Consider the following 24,396-nt stretch of genomic DNA (forward strand, 5'->3'; position numbering starts at 1 on the left):
AGCCTCGGGAAACCTGTAAGGCTGCTGTGAGCTAGAACCACCGACTAGGTAGAGGCGAGAGCCATTACCAAGTGTTGGTGAGGATGGGTCAGAATGTGGGGTTCTTGTGCACAGCTGGTGGGAATGCACATGATCTTAAGTGTTGAAGATGGGCAATGCTTCGACATGCCGAACAGTTACCACAAGGTCCAAAACATTCACTACTAGTCAAAAAACACCCAAAGGCCTATTGCCTGATGAATGGTTCAATTACAGATTACTGGGCAATACGGAGGGATAAAGAACAGAAGCACTCCCCCCCGCCCCGCCCCGTGGACATTCCAGTCAGGAAGGAAGCACGCAGTATCTGGCTCCAGCTTTAGGCGCTGTCCAAGGAAGGACACCTGGGGACCGGAGCGGACTGCTGGGATCCAGGAGCTGAGAAGAGAAACTGGGACTGTTCACACATGGGTTTCTTGGGGAGACAAAAGTGTTAAAATTAGATTGTGGTGTTGGTCGCTCAACCCTGTGAATTTACTGTTTCAAGTGAATAGTAGTTTAAATTGGTGGACTGTAGGTACGTGCATTCTCTCCAGGAAAGCTGCTTTTCAATAAGCTCATCTGCTGAAACTGCCAGGAGGCCCTTCCCTCCTGTTCATCATTTCTAAAAGCCATCTCTCTTTCCAGCACCTTTCCTCTCTCTAGACTGCGTCCTTGCTCTCTTTCTTGGGGTGGGGGGGGGGAGGGAGCGGGCACAAGGGGTGAGTGGTATGGTAGTTACATAATTTCATGTCAACTTGATAAAGGGGTGGAGTTCAGCCTGTCAATCGGGTCACAGCCTGATGATGCCTCCTTGTGGGCATGACCTTCTCATGAGGATTCTGGGAACTTCCCCTCCTTCTCCCTGCAGGCAGGACACACTCTCTTTGCTGCCTGTTGAGGAGACACGTGGAGACTTGCACCAGTGTTGGGATGCTTCCTCTGTGCGGTAGTTTATTGTGCCAGCCTGGCCGATAAACACAAGTAGGATTAACTGAAGGGCAGAGGGATAAATGGCTCGGTGAGCCTCACCTTGCTTGTTCTGTGCCTCAGTTTAAAGGGGTACACTACCTGTGGGATGCCTAGCCTGTGGACTGTGTCGCTGTAAGTTGAGGTCCTTTTAAGCCCACACGATTGGAATGTTCATCTCTGGAGCTGGGGACCGACAGTTGATGACAGTTGGGGCCCTGCCTTGCTGTTTGCTGCCTGGATATATATAGCCCAGCTCTCTCTACAGAAGGGGACTGGCAACTGGCAGCTCTCAAGCCTTAAAGGACTGCTAGTGTCTCAATGCTTTATAATTTAACTGTTCATTTCTTATATTATGTATCTATCTATCTGTATATAATGTAACGGTTCATTTCTTGTATTATATATCTATCTTTATAAATATATTTGTATATAATTACTAGCAATCTGGTTTGTCTCTCTAGAGAACCCTGTCCAACACACTCTCACTGGATCTACAAGCCTTTCTGCCCACCGGCTTGTGGTCTTCCTGCTCTCGGCATCATTGCATGTGCTGTGTGAGTCTAACGAGGAATGTATGGACGAGTATCGAACATATGGGCTAATATCGGACTTATGAATTTGATCTGGACTGGGCTGTTTTCTCAATAGACCATTGTTCTTGGATATAAAGCTCTCTCTTACACACACGAGTGCCCTGGATTTGTTTCTCCAGTCAACCCAGTCTAACACAAGTGGTAAACAGCTTCTTCATATACCATATTTTTATGTTCTTAATAAAAAATAAACTGGATGTTTCAAAATAGAGTCATTAGCCAATGCTTTGTGAAAATGTAATATTTGACAATCACTACATCGTGGCTATAAAGTCAATACAAATAGACAATTGTTCTCTGAGTTGTATCTACAAAAATGAATCCGATTGGCCGAGCGTTTTAATACCTGCATGTTTAAAACAGGAACTCATGCAAAGTAAATTAAATATGTGCTTTATGTAAACATTTTCCCCAAACACAAAACAGAACAAAGCCAAAGGCAATCGCTCAGGCAGCACAGAGATGCACTGACAAACGGCACTGTTGAAAATGACATTGGCAACGTCTATGGCGCACATTACAAGGCTCTTAGTAAAGTTTCGCTTACAATTCTGAGACCTCGTTTTGAATCACCATTCTTGAATTCCCCAGTTGGAAAATACAACCGCAATTTTCAGTAACATTTAGTTTATTATTCCAGTGGAAATTAAAAAACAAAACAAAACCAGTTTGAGGTCTGCTTCCAATTTTAGCTTCAAAATAAACTGATCCAAATGTCGTCTTTAATGGCCGTGGTGCTCATGAATAAGTGTGTTAGAATACAGGACTCCAAATGCAACCCCTAAGGTTCTTCCATGTTCACAGCATAGTGCAAACTAAAAATGTGCTCAATTTAAACACAAGTGTGCTGACAGAATGTAGCCCAGCACTCCTGGTGCTCATGAGCAGCATGTCACAGAGGGTGCAGTTCTTGTTCTCTGCAATGCTGTGTCTCCCCCATGCTGCCACAGGCCAAACACCACACGAGCACGCGCAAAGCAATTCTTTGAAAGGAGCTCACAGCCACGAAGAACCAAAGCTAGCCACCATTCATGAGGTAAGTGGTCATGTGTTCAAACGTCAGTCGTGAGAAATGCCTCTTTGTAAAGAGTCATTAAAATGTACATTTTTGTGGAATCCTTATTTTAGGAGCCCCAAATCAAGTTAAATATAATTCTAGGCTTCCTAGAATATTAAATACCATGCAGCATATTGAAGAAAAAATAAAAAAGAAACTAGCTAAAATAACTTTACAAGTAGAATTTACTCATATTGTTTTTCTATGCTGTTAAAAATACAGTAAGACCAATTGAAATTAAATTACATATTTAATTTGAAATGATGCTAAAATGCCAACAAAATGTAACTATCTGTAGCTGACTTAAGCCAGGTGTCCCCTGCTGTAAACCACAGGTGCATGGACATGCACGTGTGCATGGACATGAGCCTGGGGGTTCTCACTGGCCAGACCCTGGGATTCAGCTCACTCCCTGAGTGTCTGGAGATTTTGCAAAGTGTGTACCAGACCTTCCAAGATACAGTCAGGGAGACCTATCAAACTGGAAGACTCCATACGTGCCCGTGCTGAGCCAGCCAGGGTCCGAGGCTGTGAGCGCTTCCCCTTGCCCTGGCTGCAGGCCAACCTGAACCTCAGCTTTTATGGTCCGCACACTGCAGAGAGGCGCGGGGTGGAAGCCTTTGAGAGCCTGGTAGAATGGGGTGGTAAATGCCCATTTTCTGTCCCCCGTCAACTTCCTATAATTCAAATCGCCCTTGAAGAGAATTAAATCTGCCTTCTGGAGGTCTGCATACAGGTCCGGGGCGACCTGAGCCATGGCGCAGTACTCATGAGGCAGTGTCCAAAACAGGTGGTCTTGGTAGACCCACCTGCCTGTCTCCACATGGCTTTCCCAGGCAGCCCCGCACTGGGCCGTCGACTGATGAGCCGAGTGCTTGACTTGCGCGACTAGCCAGTGAAAATCATGGAGGGTGGTATCAGACACAAACCAAGGGATCATTTTCCCGTAAAAATGGATCTCAGTAGCCAGGTTAGAGGACAACAGGAAGTCGGCTAGTACTAGATCGGTAATAAGTTCAAACCCAGAATTATCCAAAACAATGTCCACCCTCACGGATGCTCTTTCTCTTGTTTTCTTGTGATTACTAAGCAATGACCACAGCTGCTCCATGTCGTTCACCAAGATGAAGGGTTTGAGGTCTTCCAGGGAATCCAGGACATTCATCTTCTGAGCAATGCTTTCCCCTCCCGACAGCGAAAGGTCGCACTTGTTCCCCCACAGAGAAACCTGGAAAACGAAGCAGGTAAGGCAGTCACCTTTCTGAGTGACTAACAAAACCTCTCTGTTGTATGGAATGCTATCAGAGCTGTCAGAGCCCCCGATAAAATGATTTTTTTAAAAAACCTGTTAAGTGAGGGGTGGAGGTGGAGCTGAAAATATTCATAAGGTTGATTTCCTGGAGACCCAATGCCCATCTGTAGACAATTGGACATCCCCTCAGATGGATCACAGGGAAGAGGTGAGCCAGTCAAGGTGCAGTATAGCACCGACGAAACACACAACTTTCCTCTAGTTCTTTGGTGCTTCCTTTCCCCCACTATCATGACCTCAATTCTACCTTACAAATCAAATTAGACCAGAGCATGCACACTGCTACAGAGAATCAAAGATAGATAAACCCCTCAGGGCCAACAGGAGAGTAGGAATACCAGGAGGATTAGGGGAGGGTGGGGGAGAAAGGAGGAATTGATCACAAGGATCAACCTAGAGCCCCCTCCCAGGGGGACGAATAATGGAAAAGTGGGTGAGGTGTGACGAAGGACAATGTAAGATATGAAAATAATAATCTATAATTTATCAAAGGTTTGTGAGGGGGAGCAGGTGGGAGAGCAAGGGGGAAGAAATAGGGAGCAGATATCAGGGGCTCAAGTGGGAAGATAATGCTTTGAAAATGATGATGGTGGCATATGTGCAAATGTGTTTGACACACTGGATGAATGTATAGATTGTGATGAAAGACGTAAGACCACCCCAATAAATTTTAAAAAGATTAATATCAATGAAACTCAATATAAAAGGCCCATAGTAAATCTAGACTATTGCTGGTAGCATCCATATTATTGGATTCGAATGGAAAGCTTTGCATCTTGCAGATATTAAAACCTCAGTCACAGGTTATTTTCTAATCCAAACAAAAAGAAAGCCCGCTCCTTTTTCACTGCCCCTCTGCCCGCCCCTCGGTTTCTTTTATTCCTTGAATCGCCTTGGGCTCTGGCGACTCCCCTGGAAGTTTGTTTTGGACAAGGGAGAGAAAATGGACAAGGTGATAGCTGTCAACTCTTCCAACTCCAAAAACCTTTTAGTCTACTTTTAAGAGAATGTTTTGTAGAAAACAGTACGTAATCATATTAAAAAACAAAAACCATGTCTAAAATGATAAGTTTAGCAATGCGAACTCTAGTCAGGTAGCCCTGGGTGCAAATCCCACTATGTCCAATTTCTAAGACTATGTGTGTGAATCACAGGCCTGGCCTCGGGCTTATCCTGAGAATTACTGGGTACTTTACCTGGTACCTAGCCTGTGCTAAAAAGCACTCAGGAAATATTACCAAAAGGAGAGTCTATTCTCACGTGTGACTTAATATGAGTAAGCCGCATGTTACAGCCAAGAATGTAATTTGAAAAGAAAATGGACACAAATGTGTACGGTAATATAACCTGACTTCTTGCATCATAAAACATTCAAGAAGCTTCTGGTCTCCAAGTCAAATCTAACATCCTTATGTGTGCTGACAGGCTTTGCGTGTCCCCTCCACCACCCCACTCCTTACGGGTCACCAGAGCCCAGGTGGCACCATGATTAAGCATTGAGTTACTGAGAGGTCTGCAGTTCCAGCCCACCATCTCGCTGCTCCCCGGGCGTGAGTGGCAGTCTGCTTCTCTGAGGATTTGCCGCCTGGGAACCCCTCTGGGGCTTCTCAGCTCTGCCCTTCGGGGCCACTAGGAGCCAGAATCAAGGGGGCAGCCTGGGCTTAACTCTCAGCTCATTCCCAAGTCTGTTGCCATCTCCTACCACTCCTACCCTCCCAACCCTTTAGGTCCATCCCCATCCCCCAGCTCCAGGCACCTCCTAGGGAGAAGGGGAGTGGGGAGGGGTCCCCACCCCTGCCCCACCGCAGCCCCAGCTGCCTCTATCCCCAGAGCACTTTGTTTTTCAGGAAATGTTTCTAACTTCTTTTGGAAGACACAGTGCCAGTAATATTACAATCATGTAGTATGTGCTTTTTAACGGTCCTGGTTCTCGTAATATGTGCTACATGTTAGAAGGTGATGAATGAGAAAGAAAAGGAAACTGAGCACTGTAGCGCAGCATGGGCATCAGCCGGTCAGGCCCAGTGCATTGGTACCACAGGCACGGCGTTTGTTCCCAGCTCTGCGCCTGACCCTCACGTGCCCGGCTGGGCCCAGCTGCCCTCGCATATCAGCAGGGAGGCCTCCCTCATTTCCACTGAGACTGCAGTGCAGACACGATGAGAGGAAGCCGCCTCTGGTCCAACCACAAACACGAAGACAACTAGGATTTCAGCCCACGTCGCGCGGCGGTCAGGCCAAACCACTATGCCGTCCTCTCCCGAGAACAGAGGCCATGGTGTCAGATGACGCCCAGACCACAAAAGCCAAGTCCACTTGGTACACGAGTGACTGAAAAACCCATTTTATACATTGAGAGGATTTCCCTCTCTTAATTAACACTATTACTAAAATCCGTTTTCAAAAAAGAGATCAATTGCAGCTTAACTGACAACATAAAGGAACCTCCAAAATGTCACGGAAAAACGGAGTGACGATCGAGCGTTGTGAAGTCTCCCCAAACATACATCCTCATGACCTGCACCAGTTCCCTGTGACTTGTCGAAGTTAACCGCTCACTGTTACCTGCAGGAACTTAAAGAACTCGCTTTTAAGCTGATCTTCATCTAGTTCGCCATGCGTCCTTGTCACCTCTTGCAGGTACGTACACAGGGTGACGATGGATTCCTGAGACTCAAAGAAGTTCTGCTCTTTGGACTCCTTAAACACATCAAAGTCGCTGATTGGTGGGCTGCAGAGGAAAACACAGCATGAAAACGGCTCAGTGATGATCTCAGGGACACCGGCCCATCAACCTTTCCTATGTGTGGATCTTACATGTGAGTCACTGAAATCCTTCCAAGGGAACTGGAATTCATGGAAAACAACCCCGGCCCAGCGATTAGTGGTGGGGGGCTCTCAGTAAAGAATATGAAACCTCATCAAAATTAATGTCCAAACTAGTTCTCAGTGAATTATCAAGTTTGCTACACAAGTATTTTACCCAAAATAACAGTAGTCATGGCGACCATGTCTGAGTTTACCTAGGTTGTTTCTAGGGCAATTAAAAACCCCACAGGCTCACGGCGGTCACTTTGGCTGAATGAACGTGTTATTTGAAGGGTAATGTGGCAGGGTTCTAAGTGGCACGCAGAGGGACACAAAGGGAGCCTGTCAGTGCGATGTCCTTACTACCAGCAGAGCCAACCACAGGCACTATGAGAACATTCGGTGAGCATATAAGAGAACCCCAACTTATTGTATATTTTATTAAGACACCTTTAATTGTTTATGTGCAATTTTGTCTTTTGGGATTACCTTTTAATCCCACTGTGGCGCCAACCACATGTTCGCCAAAAGTATGCATCACCATGTTTAGTTTAGAGCAGCATCCTCAGAAGAATCCACAACTGGGAACTACGCAGATATCCATAAAATAACAACACAGGTAACCGGATGGTGTTATGTATACAACCTTCAGAATAGGAATGGCACAGCCTGTACACAGGCCAAGAGGCTGCCCTGGGAACAGAACAAGTGGACACTGCTCACTCTGTAATCAGGAGAAGTGTGGGTCGGGGCTGTATCCTTTCACCGCTGAGTCCGTCTGGGTCTGAGCAGATAATCTGAGAAGCGCAACAACAGGAATAACGCGGCATCGAGATCGGAGGAGGACTCGTTAGCAAGCTGCTAGGTGCAAACAGCACAACCTTGTGTGCCGACAGGGGGAGGCCTGGAGGACTTCTGAGGAAGGTCAGACTACGCCTCTCAGTATGGACTCCACCTCCACATGGAAGACACAGACACCCTCGTCACTGGACCCATCAGCAACATCATGGTAACGGAAGGAAAGATGGAGCTGTCAAGGATTTCCTTCTACGCGAACCCATGAGCAGTGCTCACAAAAGCACTGGCCAAGAAAGCAAACTGATGGATCGAATTGGGCAAAGCTGCTGCACAAGACCCACTGAAGGTGTCAGAAAGCAGAGGTGTCACGCTGGGGACTCAGGTGTCCCTGTCCCAAGCCACAGTATTCCAGTCATCTTACATGCATGCAAAAGTTGGACAATCAATGAAAGCGGGAAAGTGGCGAGTTGACCCACGGGAATCACGGTGTTGGTGAAGAGGATTGAAAGGAGGGCCACTTCCAGAAGAACACAATCAGCCCTGAAGAAGCACAGCCAGAAGGTCCCAACAAGGGAGGATGGAGAGGCTCCGTCTCACGTACTTTGGATAACAACAGGCTCAAACACAGGTTTGAGGATGGGGGTGGGGGGACTGATCATTATTTTCATCACACAGGGGTGCTGAGTCAGACTGACTTGATGGCACTGAACAAACACCATAGTCATACCGTGCAGGGCTACATACACAGCAATGAAAACCAATCATCCTGAGTGGCAAGGGAGAATTTCGATGCATGTCACCAGCATGATGTTGAGAGAAAGAAGCCAGACAAGCCTTCCTACTGTAATCGTTTAGAAACAGGCTGCATGCACACAGGTCAGGCTGTGGTTATGCTTGAGGGTCTGTCAGGGGAGTGACTGGGAGGAGACAGTAGGGCCCTCTGTGTTCTAGGGCAATGTGCCTTCTTGATCCAGGCACTGGGCAACAGGGTGTTCTTGTGAAAATCAGACCCGTGCCCCTGATATGTGTCCTGGTCACAACATGTATGTTAGACCTTCAGAAAGTCTATCTTCTCTGTACTCACCTTCCAGTATCCAAAACCTATTCACATACGGCCAAAACTTAAAAGATCAATCATCTACTTAATGAAACACAGCTAGTTCCAACCTAGGGGAGCTTGACTCTGGTTTCAATCTAGCTTTGCGCCTGGCTGGTGCGGACGGCCAGTGCACTTGGCTGCTAATGGAAGACTCTCAAAGGCTCGACTGCACAGAAGGTGGCCCTGCAGCGAGATCTGGCGTCCGTGTCTCAGCGGGCCTCAATCCTCGATCCAGTTCCAAAACCACTCCCATATTCTCTAGGAATCTGTTAGAGCAGCACCTCATGGCCAATATCCAATCTCTCTTGGGCGTCTAGTGCTACTATAAAAAAAACACCTCGAGTAGAGGGCCAGAACAACAGAAATCTCTACCTCACAGCTTAGAAGACGCGGCCTCTGAACTCAGAGCACTGGCTCTAGAGCAGTGGCTCTCCACCATCCTAATGCCGTGACTCTTTCATACAGTTCCTCATGTTGAGGTGAGCCCCCAACCATAAAATTAATTTCGTTGCTACTTCATCACTGTCATTTTGCTACTGTTATGCATTGGGAGATCCCTGTGAAAGGGTCGTTCAACCCCCAAAGAGGTTGCGACCCACAGGTTGCGAACAGCTGCTCCAGGCGAAGGCTTTCCCTGTCAGCTCTGAAGGGAGGTCCGTGTCTCCCTTTGACATCTGCGGGCATCATATCCTTTGGAGAACTACACGCATCTTGGCATCAATCTGCCCCTGGGTCTAGGAGGTTGTCAGCAGAGGGATCCTGGGTCCAAAGATACACTCCCCTCCCAGCTCTTCTTTCTTGGTGGTGGTCAGGTCTCTCAGTCTCTGCTCACTTATTTAATCTCTTTTACACTCAGCAGAGATTGACTCAAGAGACAACCTAAATCTGAGGATTGCGTGCCGCCTCAGTGACATGACTACCTCTAGTACTGCATCACAGATGTTGGGGTTAACACCTATGAAAAGCATATTGCAACACGTGGACTGATTATGGTAGATACATAATTTCATGTCCACTTGACAGATTATAGGGGTGGAGTCTAGCCTGTCATTCGGGTTACAGCCGAATTGATGCCTCCTTGTGTGAGTGGCCTTCTCATGAGAACTCTGGGATTTTCCTCCCTGAAGGCGGGACACACATTCTCTCTCTGCTTCACATTCCTGTTGACAAGACACCTGGAGCCAGGCGGATGGCACTCAGACCCCTAAAGATGCGCCCACTGACATTGGATCCACAGGACTTCCTGCCCACCGGCCTATGATCTTCCTGCATTTGGCTCTTGCATATGCTGTGTGAATCCAAGGAGGAATTCATGGACTAATATCAAACTTATGGACTTGATCTGGACTGGGCTGGGATTATTGATGCATAATTACATCTTGATATAAAGTTCCCTTTTAGGTGCTCGCTTCGGCAGCACATATACTAAAATTGGAACGATACAGAGAAGATTAGCATGGCCCCTGCGCAAGGATGACACGCAAATTCGTGAAGCGTTCCATATTTTAAAAAAAAAAAGTTCCCTTTTAGATATGAGTGCCTCTGGGTTCGTTTCTCCAGTCGACCTTGACTAACACACTAATTCTATCAGATCCGAAAAGGAGCACAATTACATTATACTGGGAGTCATGTCCTAATCACATGGACACATTTTTGTGAGACACTTAGTTTCCCGAGACCAGCACAGTTCTACAGGGAGACCATAGATCCATCAGAAGCCAGGTCAACAGCAGCTGACAACACTGTGAGCCACCGTCTGTTGCTTGGCTGCCTTCTGTGGCCAGATGGTGTGTGCTTTACGTTTACAGCAGAAATTCTTTAACATGTTTATTCAGCAAAAATAGTAACTACAAATTGTGATTTTTGAAGTCTTGTAAAGCACACGACAGACTCAAAAGTTATGTCTACAACCCTAAATCATTCATTTACATATCAGAGCTGGACAGGGGACAGCACCAGAGACAGAATTTGGGAATTGTGCCCGGTCTGACATTCCCCCCACCCGCCGCCACACCAGGATATAACATGAAAGGAGTGCAACAGAGGAGCGAGGAGAACAAAGCAACTAAGTCCCAGAGGAATTCTGAAAATGGACTTCAGACTTGGAAGGCAGGGCTTGGCACTGCACCAGACTCAATCAGAAAACATTCATAAGGGTCAGCAGACAGACTTGGAACTATTCATAGGGTTTTTTGATTTGTTTTCATGTCTATCGATATAAGATAGGCAGGATAAACAATCCTGAAGAGAAAACAATGGGTTCTGGGGGACAGGGGAGAGGAGGATATGGGGGAAAGGGAGGTGGAAATCAACAAGCCCAGGGGCAAGGGAACAAGAGAGACAAAATCAATGGCGAAGAGGGCATAGAATTTCTGGTGGGGTTTGATCAAGTGCACTCACTGTAGGCAAGAGGAAGTATAGAGAGCTGAATGAAGGTTGAACATGATAGTGGAACAGGAGCAAAGTAAAGGGAAATAGAGGAAAGAACTAGGAGGCAAAGGACATTTATAGTGGTATCAATACATGCAAGTACATATGTAAATATATTTATATATAATGATAGAGACATAGATCTATGTACGTATATTTATATGTTAAGTTTTAAGGTAGCAGACGGACACTGGCATTCTGTGAAGCTCACCTTCCTAACATGATCACTGAAGGCAAAATAGGTGCATAAGCTACTGTGGTGAAGAAAGCTGATGGCGCCCGGCTATTAGAAGATAAAGTGTCTGGGGTCTTAAAGGCTTGAAGTTAAACAAGCAGTCATCTAGCTGAGAAGCAACAAAGCCCACAAGCAAGAAGCACACCAGCCAGTATGATTTTGATACGAATAAGGGGGTTTGGAGTGAGACCCCAAACCCATATGTAGACAATGGGATGTCCCCTCACAGAAGAGTCACAAGGAAGGGAAAAGCCAGCCAGGGTGCAGTATAGCATCAAGGAAACACACAACATTCCTCCAGTTCTTTAATATATCTCCCCCACTACTATCATGTCCCCAGTTCTATCTTACAAATCTGGCTAGCCAGAGAGCAAGTATACTGCTACAGATAAGAGCTCTGGACACAGAATCCAGGACAGATAAATCCCTCAGGATCAATAATGAGAGTAGCGATATCAGAGGGTAGGGGAAAGGTAGGGGGAGAAAGGGGAAACTGATCGCAATGATCAATGTACAACTCGCCCCCCACCTGCCCCAGGACAAACATCAGAAATGTGGGTGAAGGTAGACAGCAGACGGTGTCAAATATGAAAATAAATAAATAAATAAACTATCAAGGGTTCACAAGGGTGGGAGGGAGGGGAAAAAAGAGGAGCTGATACCAAGGGCTCAAGTAGAAAGAAAATGTTTTAGAAACAATGATGGCAACATGCCATACATACTCAAGTACAAGCTGAGTTTTCCAGCACAATTTTAATGCAGTTTTTGTGGTAAAATTAGGTGCCTTGGCTAATATTTCAGGTCAGCTTAAACTTGAGTATATATGGTACATACAAATGTGCTTGACACAACTGATGTATGGATTGACAGAAGAGCTGTAAGAGCCCCCAATAAAACGATTTATTAAAAATAAAGGAATAAATAAATCAGAGCTGATCTGATGGATCACTTTAAATTGCCCTGTGCTATGATTGGGAACAGATACTGGATGATTCCTAGCAAACTTGTACCTTTGGAAGGGGGGTAGGGAGGGAGCTAACAGGCCAACGCACCTTATCCTCTCTTCTCACTCCATTAGAACTACCCTGAGACATTTAATTAGCATAAACAAGGCCACGTGGGTTACTTTGAAGCACATCTTTCATTTTACAGTCTTTTTCTAATGGAACCGCTGCTCCCAAGGCAATTCTGACGCACAGCTACCCCAGGGCTAAGCAGGGCTGCCCCAAAGGGATCCAAGGCTACAGTCTTCATGGAAGCCGACGGCTACATCTGTCTTCCAAGAGTGGCTGGTGGCTGCTGACCTTGCCGTCAGCGGCCAAGTGCTTGACCACTGCGCCACCAGGGCTCTTTCTCTATGTAACCATTCAAAATAAGAACCCAAGATGAATGACAAGAAGACGTGAACAACAGACAGAGCGACGCGCTGCTCTGATGCCGCCTCAGATCCAGCTCCTTCCAACAACACCCACCGGTCTCGAGAAAGCATGCTTCACCTGATTCCACCTGGGTCTGCATGAAATTCATCCAAAGTAACGCATTGCTGCTCACTAAGCATAAGCTGTCTTCCTTTTAAAAAATGAAGCTATTTCATTGTAGGACCCTTTTTAATTACTTCACACTTCAGAGTAAACTGTATGGATATTCTACTGAGGGAAGGAGTTGATGAGTCGTTGAAACTGTTGAATACAAAGTTGATGATCTGAAATGTAAACCCCCCACTTAATGTACAATAAACAATTGAAAACACAATTCTCTTTTTTTTCTTATGATATTTCTTTCTTTTTTAAACATTTTATTAGGGACTCATACAACTCTTATCACAATCCATACATACATCAATTGTGTAAAGCACATCTGTACATTCTTTGCCCTCATCATTTTCAAAGCATTTGCTCTCCACTTAAGCCCTTTGCATCAGGTCCTTTTTTCCCCCTCCCTCCCCACTACCCCCTCCCTCATGAGCCCTTGATAATTTATAAATTATTATTCTGTCATATCTTGCCCTGTCCCACGTCTCCCTTCACCCCCTTTTCTGTTGTCTGGCCCCCAGGGGGGAGGTCACATGTAAATCCTTGTAATCGGTTCCCTCTTTCCAACCAACTCACCCTCTACCTTCCCAGTATCGCCCCTCACACCCCTGGTCCTTTGAAGGTATCGTCCACCCTGGATTCCCTGTGCCTCAAGCTCCTATCTGCACCAGTGTACATCCTCTGCTCTATCCAGCCTTGCAAGGTAGAATTCGGATCATGATAGTAGGGGGAGGGGGAGCATTTAGGAACTGGAGGAAAGCTGTAGTCTTCATCGGTGCTACATCGCACCCTGACTGACTCATCTCCCCTAAACCCCTCTGCAAGGGGACCTCCAGTGGTCGACAAATGGGCTTTGAGTCTCCACTCTGCACTTCCCCCTTCATTCACTATGGTAAGATTTTTTTTTCTGATGATGCCTTATACCTGATCCCTTCAACACCTCGTGATTGCACAGGCTGGTGTGCTTCTTCTATGTGGGCTTTGTTGCTTCTGAGCTAGATGGCCACTTATTTACCTTCAAGCCTTTAAGACCCCAGACACTGTATCTTTTGATAGCCGGGCACCATCAGCTTTCTTAGCTACATTTGCTTATGCACCCATTTGTCCTCAGCGATCCTATCATGGAGGTGTGCACCGAATATGATATTTTGTTCTTTGATGCCTAATAACTAATCCCTTCAGAACCTCGTGATCACACAGGCTGGTGTGTTCTTCCATGTGAGCTTTGTTGCTTCTGAGCTAGATGGCTGCTTGTTTATCTTCAAGCCTTTAAGACCCTAGACGCTATCTCTTTTGATAGCCGGGCACCATCAGCTTTCTTCACCACATTTGCTTGTTCACCTGCTTTGGCTTCAGGGGTTGTGTCGGGAAGATGAGCATCATAGAATGCCAATTTAATAGAAGAAAGTATTCATGCATTGAGGGAGTGCTTGAATAGAGGCCCAAGGTCCTTCCGCCACCTTAATACTAAACCTATAAATATAGGCACATCGATCTATTTCCCCATCCTCATATATATATTTGCATATGTACATGTCTTTGTCTAGACCTCTATAAATGCCCTTTGCCTCCTAGCTCTTTCCTCTATTGCCCTTGACTTTCCTCCTGTGCCACTATCATGCTCTGTCCCTATCTGGGTTTCAGCTATACCTCTTCGTTACCTTACCCTTGATCATTCCCTCCCAGGTCTGCCACACCCACCTCACCATCAATTTGGATCCCTTGTTGTTCCCTTGTCCCTGGTTAGTTAACACCATTTCCTTAGCCCCATCTTCTCCTATCCCATTCTTATTACTATGTTCTGAAATTGACTGTGGTGATGACAGCACAAATCTTAATGTGAGCAAATGATTAAATTATGTGGTGTATGAAATATATGCCAACAAAGCTGTTTAAAAATATTACTGTTAAAATCAAAAGTTTACATGATTAAAGTACAAAATAAAAACAAAATTGTATGTCTATTCTAGGTAAGAAGACTAAAAGTAAATTCCATGTGGTTTCGGGGCTGTCTTCACTGCAGAAACAAGGTTACCCTAGCCAGGCACCAGTGCTACCTGTGACATGTGCTGAATGCCAGCAGCTTCATTAACCCTTGCTGAGGCAGCCCCTGCTGCTGTGGCCATGCAGCTAACGGTCCCACCAACCTGCCCCAGCACAGCCTGCCTTCAGAGCTGGCGGACAACGCACAGGAGCGAGACCTCACAGTGGCATGAAGAGCGGAGGGAAATGGTTGGTGTGCTTCTTGGTTTTGATGACTTTATGGTACTGGAAGATGTCACTGAGTTTGAAATCACACCAGAAGGAAGTAGGATTAAGAACTTAGGTCAGAGTTTGCTAAGGGGAAACGATATCACCATGTCGGTGTCTGAGGAGGGTCTGAACTATGAGTGGATTTTCCTAACTCATGCTAGCTTCTGTTTTGTTTTATAAAAGCAACACAGTGGATTTTCCCCCAACTTTTTAATCTTGAGATTCTATGATGCTAAATTTCTCATTAAAGGAAAATGCTTTGAAGATGCATTCATTATAAATACCAATTTTTGTGTAAGGAGGAAAAAAAAGTAAATAGTTTCCTGTTTGAAGATGAAAATAAAGATGTTTTTGGTTTTTTAAAAATGCAAATATTTGCTGAGCTCAAGTGAATTCCGGTGTTAACTTTTTAACTTTTCCTTTTAGAATTTCTAACTAAGGCTGCATAAGTTGGTGAAGGAGCGTTCAGTATGTTGGCTGGACACTAACCTCTGGATTAGGGCTTCATGAATCCTGCGGTACATGTAGCATTCAACAAAGAGCCATGGTGAGTAAAACCACCGGGCCTGCCCGTCGCCCTCAGCTACAATGCTCTGCTGGTACTCCAGGTACTGGTTCCACATGTCCGTGTCCACAAACTGCGCCACCAAGGGGAGGATTGCTTTATCTGTCTGCAGTTCATTCCGTAGTTTCGACAGAATAGATATGGCTTTTTTCTCGGCTTCTGTACCTTCCTATGGAAATAGGAGAATCAGATACATGTGAGTAATTCTTCTAACATGCAGGTTCTCAAATTTATTTGGGTTCCATTCCCTTTTTAAAAAAAAACTTTTAAAAATTGTTTTATCAGAGGCTCATATAACTCATCAAAATCCATACAAACATCAATTGTGTAAAGCACATTTGTACATTCATTGCCCTCATCATTCTCAAAACATTTGCTCTCCACTTAAGCCCCTGGCATCAGCTCATTTCCCCCTCCCTGTTTTCCCCTCCCTCATAAACCCTTGATAATTCATAAACTATTATTTTGTCATATCTTGCCCTGTCCAACGTCTCCCTTCACCCACTTTTCTGTTGTCTGTTCCTTAGGGAGGAGGTCACATGTACATCCTTATAATCGGTTCCCCCTTTCCAACCTACCCTCCCTCTACGCTCCCAGTATCGCCAATCACACCACTGGTCCTGAAGGGATCATCCACCCTGGATTCCCTGTGTGTCCAGTTCCTATCTGTACCAGAGAATTCGGATCGTGATAGTCGGGGTGTGTATGTGAAGCATTTAGGAACTAGAGGAAAGTTCTATGATTCATCGTTGCTACATCGCACCCTGACTGGCTCATCTCCTTCCCAAGACCATCTGCCAAGGGATCTCCAGTGGCTGACAAATGGGCTATGAGTATCCACTCAGTACTCCCCCCTTCATTCACTATGGTAATTTTTTTTTCTGCTGATGCCTTATACCTGATCCCTTTGACACCTTGTGATCGCATAGGCTGGTGTGCTTCTTCCATGTGGGCTTTGTTGCTTCTGAGCTAGATGGCCACTTATTTATCTTCAAGCCTTTAAGACCCCAGACACTGTATCTTTTGATAGCCGGACACCATCAGCTTTCTTCGCCACATTTGCTTCGGTACCCATTTGTCTTCAGCAATCTTATCATGGAGGTGAGCACACAATTATATGATTTTTGTTCTTTGATGCCTGATAACTGATCCCTTAGGCACCTCGTGATCACACAGGCTGGTGTGCTTCTTCCATGTGGGCTTTGTTGCTTCTGAGCTAGATGGCCACTTGCTTACCTTCAAGCCTTTAAGACCCCAGATGCTATATCTTTTGATAGCCAGGCACCATCAGCTTTCTTCACCACATTTGCTTATTCACCCGCTTTGTCTTCATCGGTTGTATTGGGAAGGTGAGCATCATAGAATGCCAACTTAATAGAACAAAGTGTTCTTGCATTGAGGGAGTACTTGAGTGGAGGCCCAAAGTTCATATGCTACCTTAATACTAAACCTATAAATATATGCACATAGATCTATTTCCCCATTCTCATATATAAATATATTTGCATATGTACATGTCTTTATCTAGACCTATATAAATGCCCTTTGCCTCTTAGCTCTTTCCTCTATTTCCTTTTACTTTCCTCTTCTCCCACTATCATGCTCAGTCCCCACCAGGGTGTCAGCAATTACTCTTGGTTACATTACCCTAGCTCATGTCCTACCAGGCCTCCCACGCCCTCCTCACCACCGATTTGGATCACTTGTTTTTCCCTTGTCCCTGGGTTTGTTAACATCACTTCCGTTCTCTCCCCTCCCCTTCTCCCATGTCCTCCTGGAACTGTCGGTCCCATTTTTTTCTCCTCCAGATTGTTCATCTAGCCTATCTTTAGACAGGCCTTCAGAGATAATAACATGCACAAAAACAAGAGCAAAACCAAGCAACAATATACAACAAAACAACAGCAAACCAATGACCAAAAAAACAAAACACAAGAAAAGCTTGTAGTTAGCTCAAGGATCATTTGTTGGCCAAAAAAAACCCTTTTGTACTATGGCCCAGAATTCAGGATAAAACCAAACAGGTTACAAAAACCAAACTCACTGCCATCTAGTTAATACTGACTCTCATAGCAACCCCCTCCTGTGGGTTTCCTAGCCTAGCCTGCAACTTTTTATGGGAGCCTAAAGCCCAGTCTTTCTCCCACAAAGCTGCTAGTGGCTTTGAACTGCCAACCAGGAGAAACACAGGCCAATGCATAACTACTACATCACCAGGACGGCTAAGTAAAGTGTAAGTATCTGTTTTTGATGCCCTTCTGGGTCTTTCTGAGCACTCCCACCAAAACACAACAATCCCACAGTCCAAAATACATTTTATATCTGTCACAAGCTATTATAAACATTGTAGAATTTATAAACTGAAACTCAAAAAACACACACACAGATCACAAATCAACCTACTCCCACCTTATGAACTCACCCCACCCTTCCCCTTTTGTGCTAGGCTTTCTCTAACTGTAGGCAGGGGACCATTACCACAAAGAGACCCTAACCACAATCACACCCTGAATCTCTATTTCTTTTATTCCTCTACATCTCCTCCACCCAGGACACTGGTGGGTCGTGGGCTTGCCCTGGCCCCTCCTGAGTCTCTACTGAGTATAGGGAGCTGGGATGGCCTGGCAGGTGAGGTGTGAGGTATACTCTCACGTTAACAGGTCAAATGGTGGGGGCATACATGCTACGGGATGGGAATAATGGGGAAATAAAGCAGAGACATGTTAAAAACATTATGCAAAGAAATGAGCCAGCTGCACAAGGACACACCGTGTGTGTGCCCACGTCTGTCAAGGTCTAGGACAGGCACGTGCACAGAGATACAGGTTCAGGAGTGGTTGGCAGGGGCAGGAGTAGGGGAGGCGAACAGCTCTTGCCTGACGGGTTCTGAGTTACTGTGTGGAGTGACGAATAGTTCGGAAATAAATATTGGTGAGGGCTGCACAACCCACTGAGGCTAAACACCAACCGCTGCTGACCTGATTCCAACTCAAGACAACCCCGAGCGCTACAGGGCAGAACCATGCTCCACAGGCCTTCTGGGCCATGACCTTGCAGAAATAGATCATCAGGCCTTCCATCTGAGGTAACTCTGGGTGGAGTTGAAAGGCACACCTTTCAGTTAGTCATCAGGTGCTTCATTGTTTGTACCACCCAGAGACTCTGCCGCTGAATTTTACATGTGAAAATGGCTGACTTTCCATTATACATGTTTTACCAGAGTAAACACTGCACATGTGTGACTCTTACCTCTCCATGTTTCTCAAAAAATTCACTTTTATGTCGATGCAACGTATCAATGACCTTCGTTAAGATCTGCGGCATTCTGTCTTTAATTGTAAGATATGCAAATGATCTAGAAAAGAGAGCCACATACAGTCTCATTACTTCATAACATTAACACTAGAAGAATGGTCACCTTTGAGTTCCTGGGACCCCTCATTTATGTTAAAATTCCTTTCCAACAATTATTACATGGGAAAACCAGTATTATCTGACCAACATTACCAAAAACCAAATTCACTGCCATCAAGTCAATGGTGTCTCATAGACACCCTACAGGACAGGGTAGAACTGCCCCTGTGAGTTTCTGAGACTGTAACTCCTGACAGGAGCATAGAAGCCCCGTCTTTATCCCTCTGAGCCACTGGTGGTTTCAAACACCTGACCGTGTGGCTAGTGGCCTACACTTTCCTGGTGCACTGACGAAGTTTGTGCTTCCTCTAGTCCCAGACTCCTCCTAACCCCACCCACCCACTGCCATCAGGTCAATTCGATGAGGAAGCAGATAGCTGCCTCCATCTCCTGCAGAGCAGGTCGTTAGTGGGTTTGAACTGCCCATTTTGCAGTTAGTACAGTCAAGGCTTACCCTGTATCATCATCTCCTTAAATTCCCGCCCCCCCCCAAAAAAAAAAAACAACAACAACACCTCTCTGCCATTGAGTTGATTCCAATTCAAAAGTGAACCTAAAGGTCAGGGTAGATCTGCCCTGAAGGGCTTCCGAGGCTATACATTTTTCCAGGAGAAGAAAGTTTCATTTTTCGCCTGCGAAGCTGCTGCTGGTTTCAAACTGCTGGCCTTTGGATTAGCAACCCAAAGCATAACCCTGTCTGCTTAAAAAACCTTCCATTTCCCATTGCATTCTTTATCAAACATTAGTTTAACAGAGTGCTAGAACAGAAAAGGACTTGGTTAGAAGTCAAAGCAGTCTTTAGTCCCAAGTCTGATACTAAGTAATTTCACCTACTTCGGGAGAAATAAGACATTGGATGTAATATCAGTTCATTAAAAGGGTATTTAAAACTATCATGTCTAAAAACATGATGAATTACAGATATTCATGGCCCTGCTTTATTTCTCGATCTACACTTGAAACTTGCTGCCAGAGAGTCAATTCCAATTCATAGCAATCCTACAGAGCAGGGTAAAATGGCTCTTATGGGTTTTCAAAGCTGTAACCTTGAATGGGGGTCAAAAGCCTCATCTTTCTTCCTCAGAGTGGCTAGTGGTTTCAAACTGTTGACCTTTCAGTTAGCAGCCCAACAAATAGCCCACTACATCACCAGGGCTCCGAGTCCACACTTGGTCAATTTTAGTGAGCTTTTTTGTCCTTTAGTCATTTATTTAAGTGCAACCATCCAGGAGGGAGTTTAGATCTTGTTGAAAGCAGCCACATAGTCTTCAAAAGCAGTTATCCGCTCTTCCAGCATATCTGCACCAACTTTATCATCTTCAACTACACACTGTATTTGAAGTTAATTTTAGTGTTTTGCAAGCTTTTACTGTGGCTTTCTCTACCCTCTTCCAACTTGCTCTGCCCCAAATAAAAGGTATGAAGGCTACCTTCTCCCTCACCCAAACAAAACATTTGTGATTTTCTCAAAGGATCAAAGCAGGAAGCTGGTGATGTAAACTTGAACATACTAGTGTAAAACAGTAAAGCTCTTCCTGATTTGGAACATACAAAACCCACCATTTATAGATTATCATAGTTCATTTGATTTTAAAGCAAACAAAAAAATTAGGTGATGAAACTATGCGAACATTTTTAAATACAGAGCAGATATTGGTGATCCCGTCGTTTTTATGATCAAACCACCAGAGACGGTGAAAGCAAGAAAGCAAACACAATCATTTTTTAAACCCTCTGTTCAACTCACAAATTCTAATTTTAATTGGTGTATTAACTATTTTATAATTTTTAAAGTATTTTACAAACTAAGTATTTTACAATTTTTAAAGTAAGGGCTAAACTTTCGTATAGTGCACATAAAAGTTTTAAGAAAAGCATTGAAATATTAAGCATTTTTCTTACTTTTTGAGGTTTTGAATATTCCAAACCTTTCATTTTAATTTTTAAATATCACGAATTCCCCTGGAGGCCCGGTGGCAGAGTGGTTAGGGGTTAGGCTACCAACCTCAAGGTGAGCAGTTTCAAACCACCAGCCCTTTGTACAGGAAAAAGACTAAACCTTCTGATCCACTAAAGCAGCAGTTCTCAAACTGTGGGTTGTGACCCCTTTGGGGGGTCAAACGATACTTTCACAGGAGTCGCCTAAGACCATTGGAAAACACATAAATATTTCACAATATGCAATTACATATTGTTTTGTTATTAATCACTATGCTTTAATTATGTTTATATTCAATTTGTAACAAAAATGTAAGTACATCCTGCATGTATGGATTGTGATGAGTTGTACACACCCCAATAAAATTATTTTTTTAAATGATGATGGCAACAAATGTACAAATATGCTTGACACAATGGATTGTGATAAGAACTATGAGCCCAATAAAATAATTTTTAAAAAATATACCCTGCATATCAGATATTTATATTACAACTCATAACAATAGCAAAATCAGTGATGAAGTAGCAATGAAAATAATGTTATGGTTGGGGGTCACTACATGAGGAACTGTGTGAAAGGGTTGTGGCATTAGGAAGGTGGAGAACCCTGCGGTAAAGAGTCGCATGACAGTCTCACGATGTCCCTCACTGACCCATAACCCTAAAGGGGACAACACGGGAGACACTGTGGGAATTGCACCTGATCTGATCCTGCCACACCAAGGCAAAACACTAAGGGAGTGCGACAGAACAGCAAGGGAACCCAGCGGCTAAGACCCCAGGGATTGCTGAAGGTGGACTTTGGGGCCAGGGCGTGGCCCCAAACCCAACAGACTTAACTGGAAAGCACTCCTAAAGGTCAACAAACAGTCCTTGAACTAACTACAAACTTTTGTTTGTTATTTTTGTCATTGGTTTGTTGTGGTTGTTATTTTGTTGTATACTGTTGCTTGGTTTTTCTGTTTTGTGTTTGTGCATGTTATTATCTCCGCAGATCTGTAAAAATAAGATAGGCTGGATGAATAATCTGGAGGAGAAAACAACAGGACTGACAGTTCCTGGGAGGACATGGGAGAGGGGGAAGTGGGGGGAAAGGTAGTGGTGTTAACAACCCCAGGAACAAGGGAACAAAAAGTGATCCAAAAACAAGGGAACAAAAAGTTATCCAAATCGGTAGTGTGGAGGGTGTGGGAGGCCTGGTGGGGTGTGATCAAGGGTAATGTAACCAAGAGTAATTGCTGAAACCCAGGTTGGGACTGAGCATGATAGTGGGACAGGAGTTAGGTCAAAGGAAATAGAGGGAAGAGCTGAGAAGCAAAGCGCATTTATAGAGGTACATTTGCAAATATATTTATATATGAGGATGGGGAAACAGATCTATGTGCATATAATAGGTTTAGTATTAAGGTAGGAGATGGACATTGGGCCTCCACTCAAGTACTCCCTCAATGCAAGAACACTTTGTTCTATTAAATTGGCATTCTATGATGCTCACCTTCCCAATACAACCGCTGAAGAGAAAGCGGATGAATAAGCAAATGTGGTGAAGAAAGCTGATGGTGCCCGGCTATCAAAAGATATAGCGTCTGGGGTCTTAAAGGCTTGAAGGTAAACAAGTGGCCATCTAGTTCAGAAGCAACAAAGCCCACATGGAAGAAGCACACCAACCTGTGTGATCATGAGGTGTCGAAGGGATCAGGTATCAGGCATCATCAGAACAAAAAAAATCTTACCATAGTGAATGAGGGGGTGAGTGCTGAGTGGAGACCCAAAGCCCATTTGTAGGCCACTGGACACCCCCTTAAAGAGTCTCAGGGAGGAGACAAGCCAGTCAGGGTGCAATGTAGCAATGATGAAACATACAACTTTCCTCTAGTTCCTAAATGCCCACCTCCCACACTATCATGATCCGAATTCTCCCTTGCAAGTCTGGCTAGGCCAGAGGATGTACACTGGTACAGACAGGAAATGGAAACACAGGGAATCCAGGGCGGATGATCCCTTCAGGACCACTGGTGAGAGTGGCCATACTGGGAGGGTAGAGGGAGGGTGGGTTGGAAAGAGGGAACCTCTTACAAGGCTGTACATGTGACCTCCTCCTTGGGGAATGGACAACAGAAAAGTGGGTGAAGGGAAACGTTGGACAGGGCAAGATATGACAAGATAATTTATAAATTATCAAGGGTTCATGAGGGAGGGGGGAAGGGGGAGCGGGGAGCGGAGAGGGTTAAAAATGAGGATCTGATGCCAGAGGCTTAAGTGGAGAGCAAATGTTTTGAGAATGATGAGGGCAATGAATGTACAAATATGCTGGACAATTGATATATGATTGTGATAAGAGTTGTATGAGTCCCTAATAAGACGATTTAAAAATAGAGTTACAGTCTCAGAAATCCACAGGAGCAGTTCTAATCTGTTCTTTATGTTCAACAAGTCAGAATCGAATGGATGGCAAGTGTTTTATTTTTCTTTTGATCTATTTTTAATGAATACTCAGTTCCACGCATATATTTGACTCTTTCAGGGGTCACAAGGAGGTGACCATTTTTTGAAAGACTTTCTTTTCCACTGTATAATTATTACTATTTAACTATAAAATTTTCTCAGCTAGAGTAGGGTCTGACCTGACCTGAGGGCACACTCATTGTGCCCCCAAAGCACCTGGACCTCCCACTCCCCCATCTACTACTCCTGGGTTAGTTCATTTAAGTGTTTTGTCTTTCGTAAGACTTTTGGGGCTAAGGACCTATCTCGAATTTAAATCATCGAATCACTCCAAGAACAAGGAATCGGGACCGCGCAGCTTCGCGCAGGCTAAGACGCCTGGACGACCGCGGTTCAGAGGTCGGTCAGCTGGAGGGTCGCCCGGGCTGCCACTTGGGAAAGGCCACGAACCCCGGCACCCGAGAGCCTGCCGTGGCCTCTCCTGACCCCGGAGCCGCGGCGGCCGCTCGCGCCGGCGAAACCCGAGAAGGCGCCGGCGAAACCCGAGAAGGCGCCGGGGCAGCGGGGCCGGCGCGGCGCCCCCCACCCGATCCCCACAGGCTCCAGGCGAGGCCCGGTACCGCCAAGCGGGAGGACAACGAGGAGGGTCGCGGTGAGGCGAGCGAGACGAACCCCACGTCCTGTCCCGAGAGAGCTTCCGGAGACTCCGCCATCCCCTCCCGCGCTCCGCGACCCAACGGTCAGGCGTCCGCGGCCGCCCACAGAGAGGCGGGCCCCAGCGCGCCACGCGCGGGACGGAGGGGCGTGGCGTCCGCGAAGGGACGACGCTTTTGAATGAGGAAACTTTATTGGCGGCCCTTCAGGAGTCAAACAGAGGCGAGCTGGACCACGCAGGGAACTTCCGCGAGGAGGAGGTGGGCGGGG

General features: G+C 45.4%; 1 protein-coding gene and 1 non-coding gene across 4 annotated transcripts; one reads left to right on the top strand and one right to left on the bottom strand.

Moving 5' to 3' along the window:
* Nucleotides 1-1,960: 1,960 nt before the first annotated feature.
* On the bottom strand, nucleotides 1,961-24,333 carry DCPH1 (damage control phosphatase 1). 3 transcript variants are annotated; one of them, XM_075554366.1, is made up of 6 exons: nucleotides 24,145-24,289; nucleotides 19,602-19,844; nucleotides 18,922-19,027; nucleotides 15,597-15,841; nucleotides 6,518-6,683; nucleotides 1,961-3,868 (listed from the first exon to the last, which is right to left on the bottom strand). In XM_075554366.1, the coding sequence occupies exons 2-6, from the start codon at nucleotides 19,610-19,612 to the stop codon at nucleotides 3,104-3,106; spliced, it is 1,293 nt and encodes a 430-aa protein (XP_075410481.1). In that variant the 5' UTR covers nucleotides 19,613-19,844; nucleotides 24,145-24,289; the 3' UTR covers nucleotides 1,961-3,103. The 3 variants fall into 3 exon arrangements, with proteins under 3 accessions (XP_075410481.1, XP_075410480.1, XP_075410482.1); XM_075554365.1 differs by lacking the exon at nucleotides 19,602-19,844 and having other exon boundaries at nucleotides 24,145-24,333; XM_075554367.1 differs by lacking the exon at nucleotides 19,602-19,844 and having other exon boundaries at nucleotides 24,093-24,230.
* LOC142453918 (U6 spliceosomal RNA) lies at nucleotides 10,059-10,165 on the top strand. Its single transcript, XR_012785473.1, has one exon. It is a non-coding gene; the product is annotated as a U6 spliceosomal RNA (small nuclear RNA).
* Nucleotides 24,334-24,396: the final 63 nt, after the last annotated feature.

The sequence above is a fragment of the Tenrec ecaudatus genome, chromosome 7 (genome assembly GCF_050624435.1).
Source record: "Tenrec ecaudatus isolate mTenEca1 chromosome 7, mTenEca1.hap1, whole genome shotgun sequence".
Taxonomy (NCBI): Eukaryota; Metazoa; Chordata; class Mammalia; order Afrosoricida; family Tenrecidae; genus Tenrec; species Tenrec ecaudatus.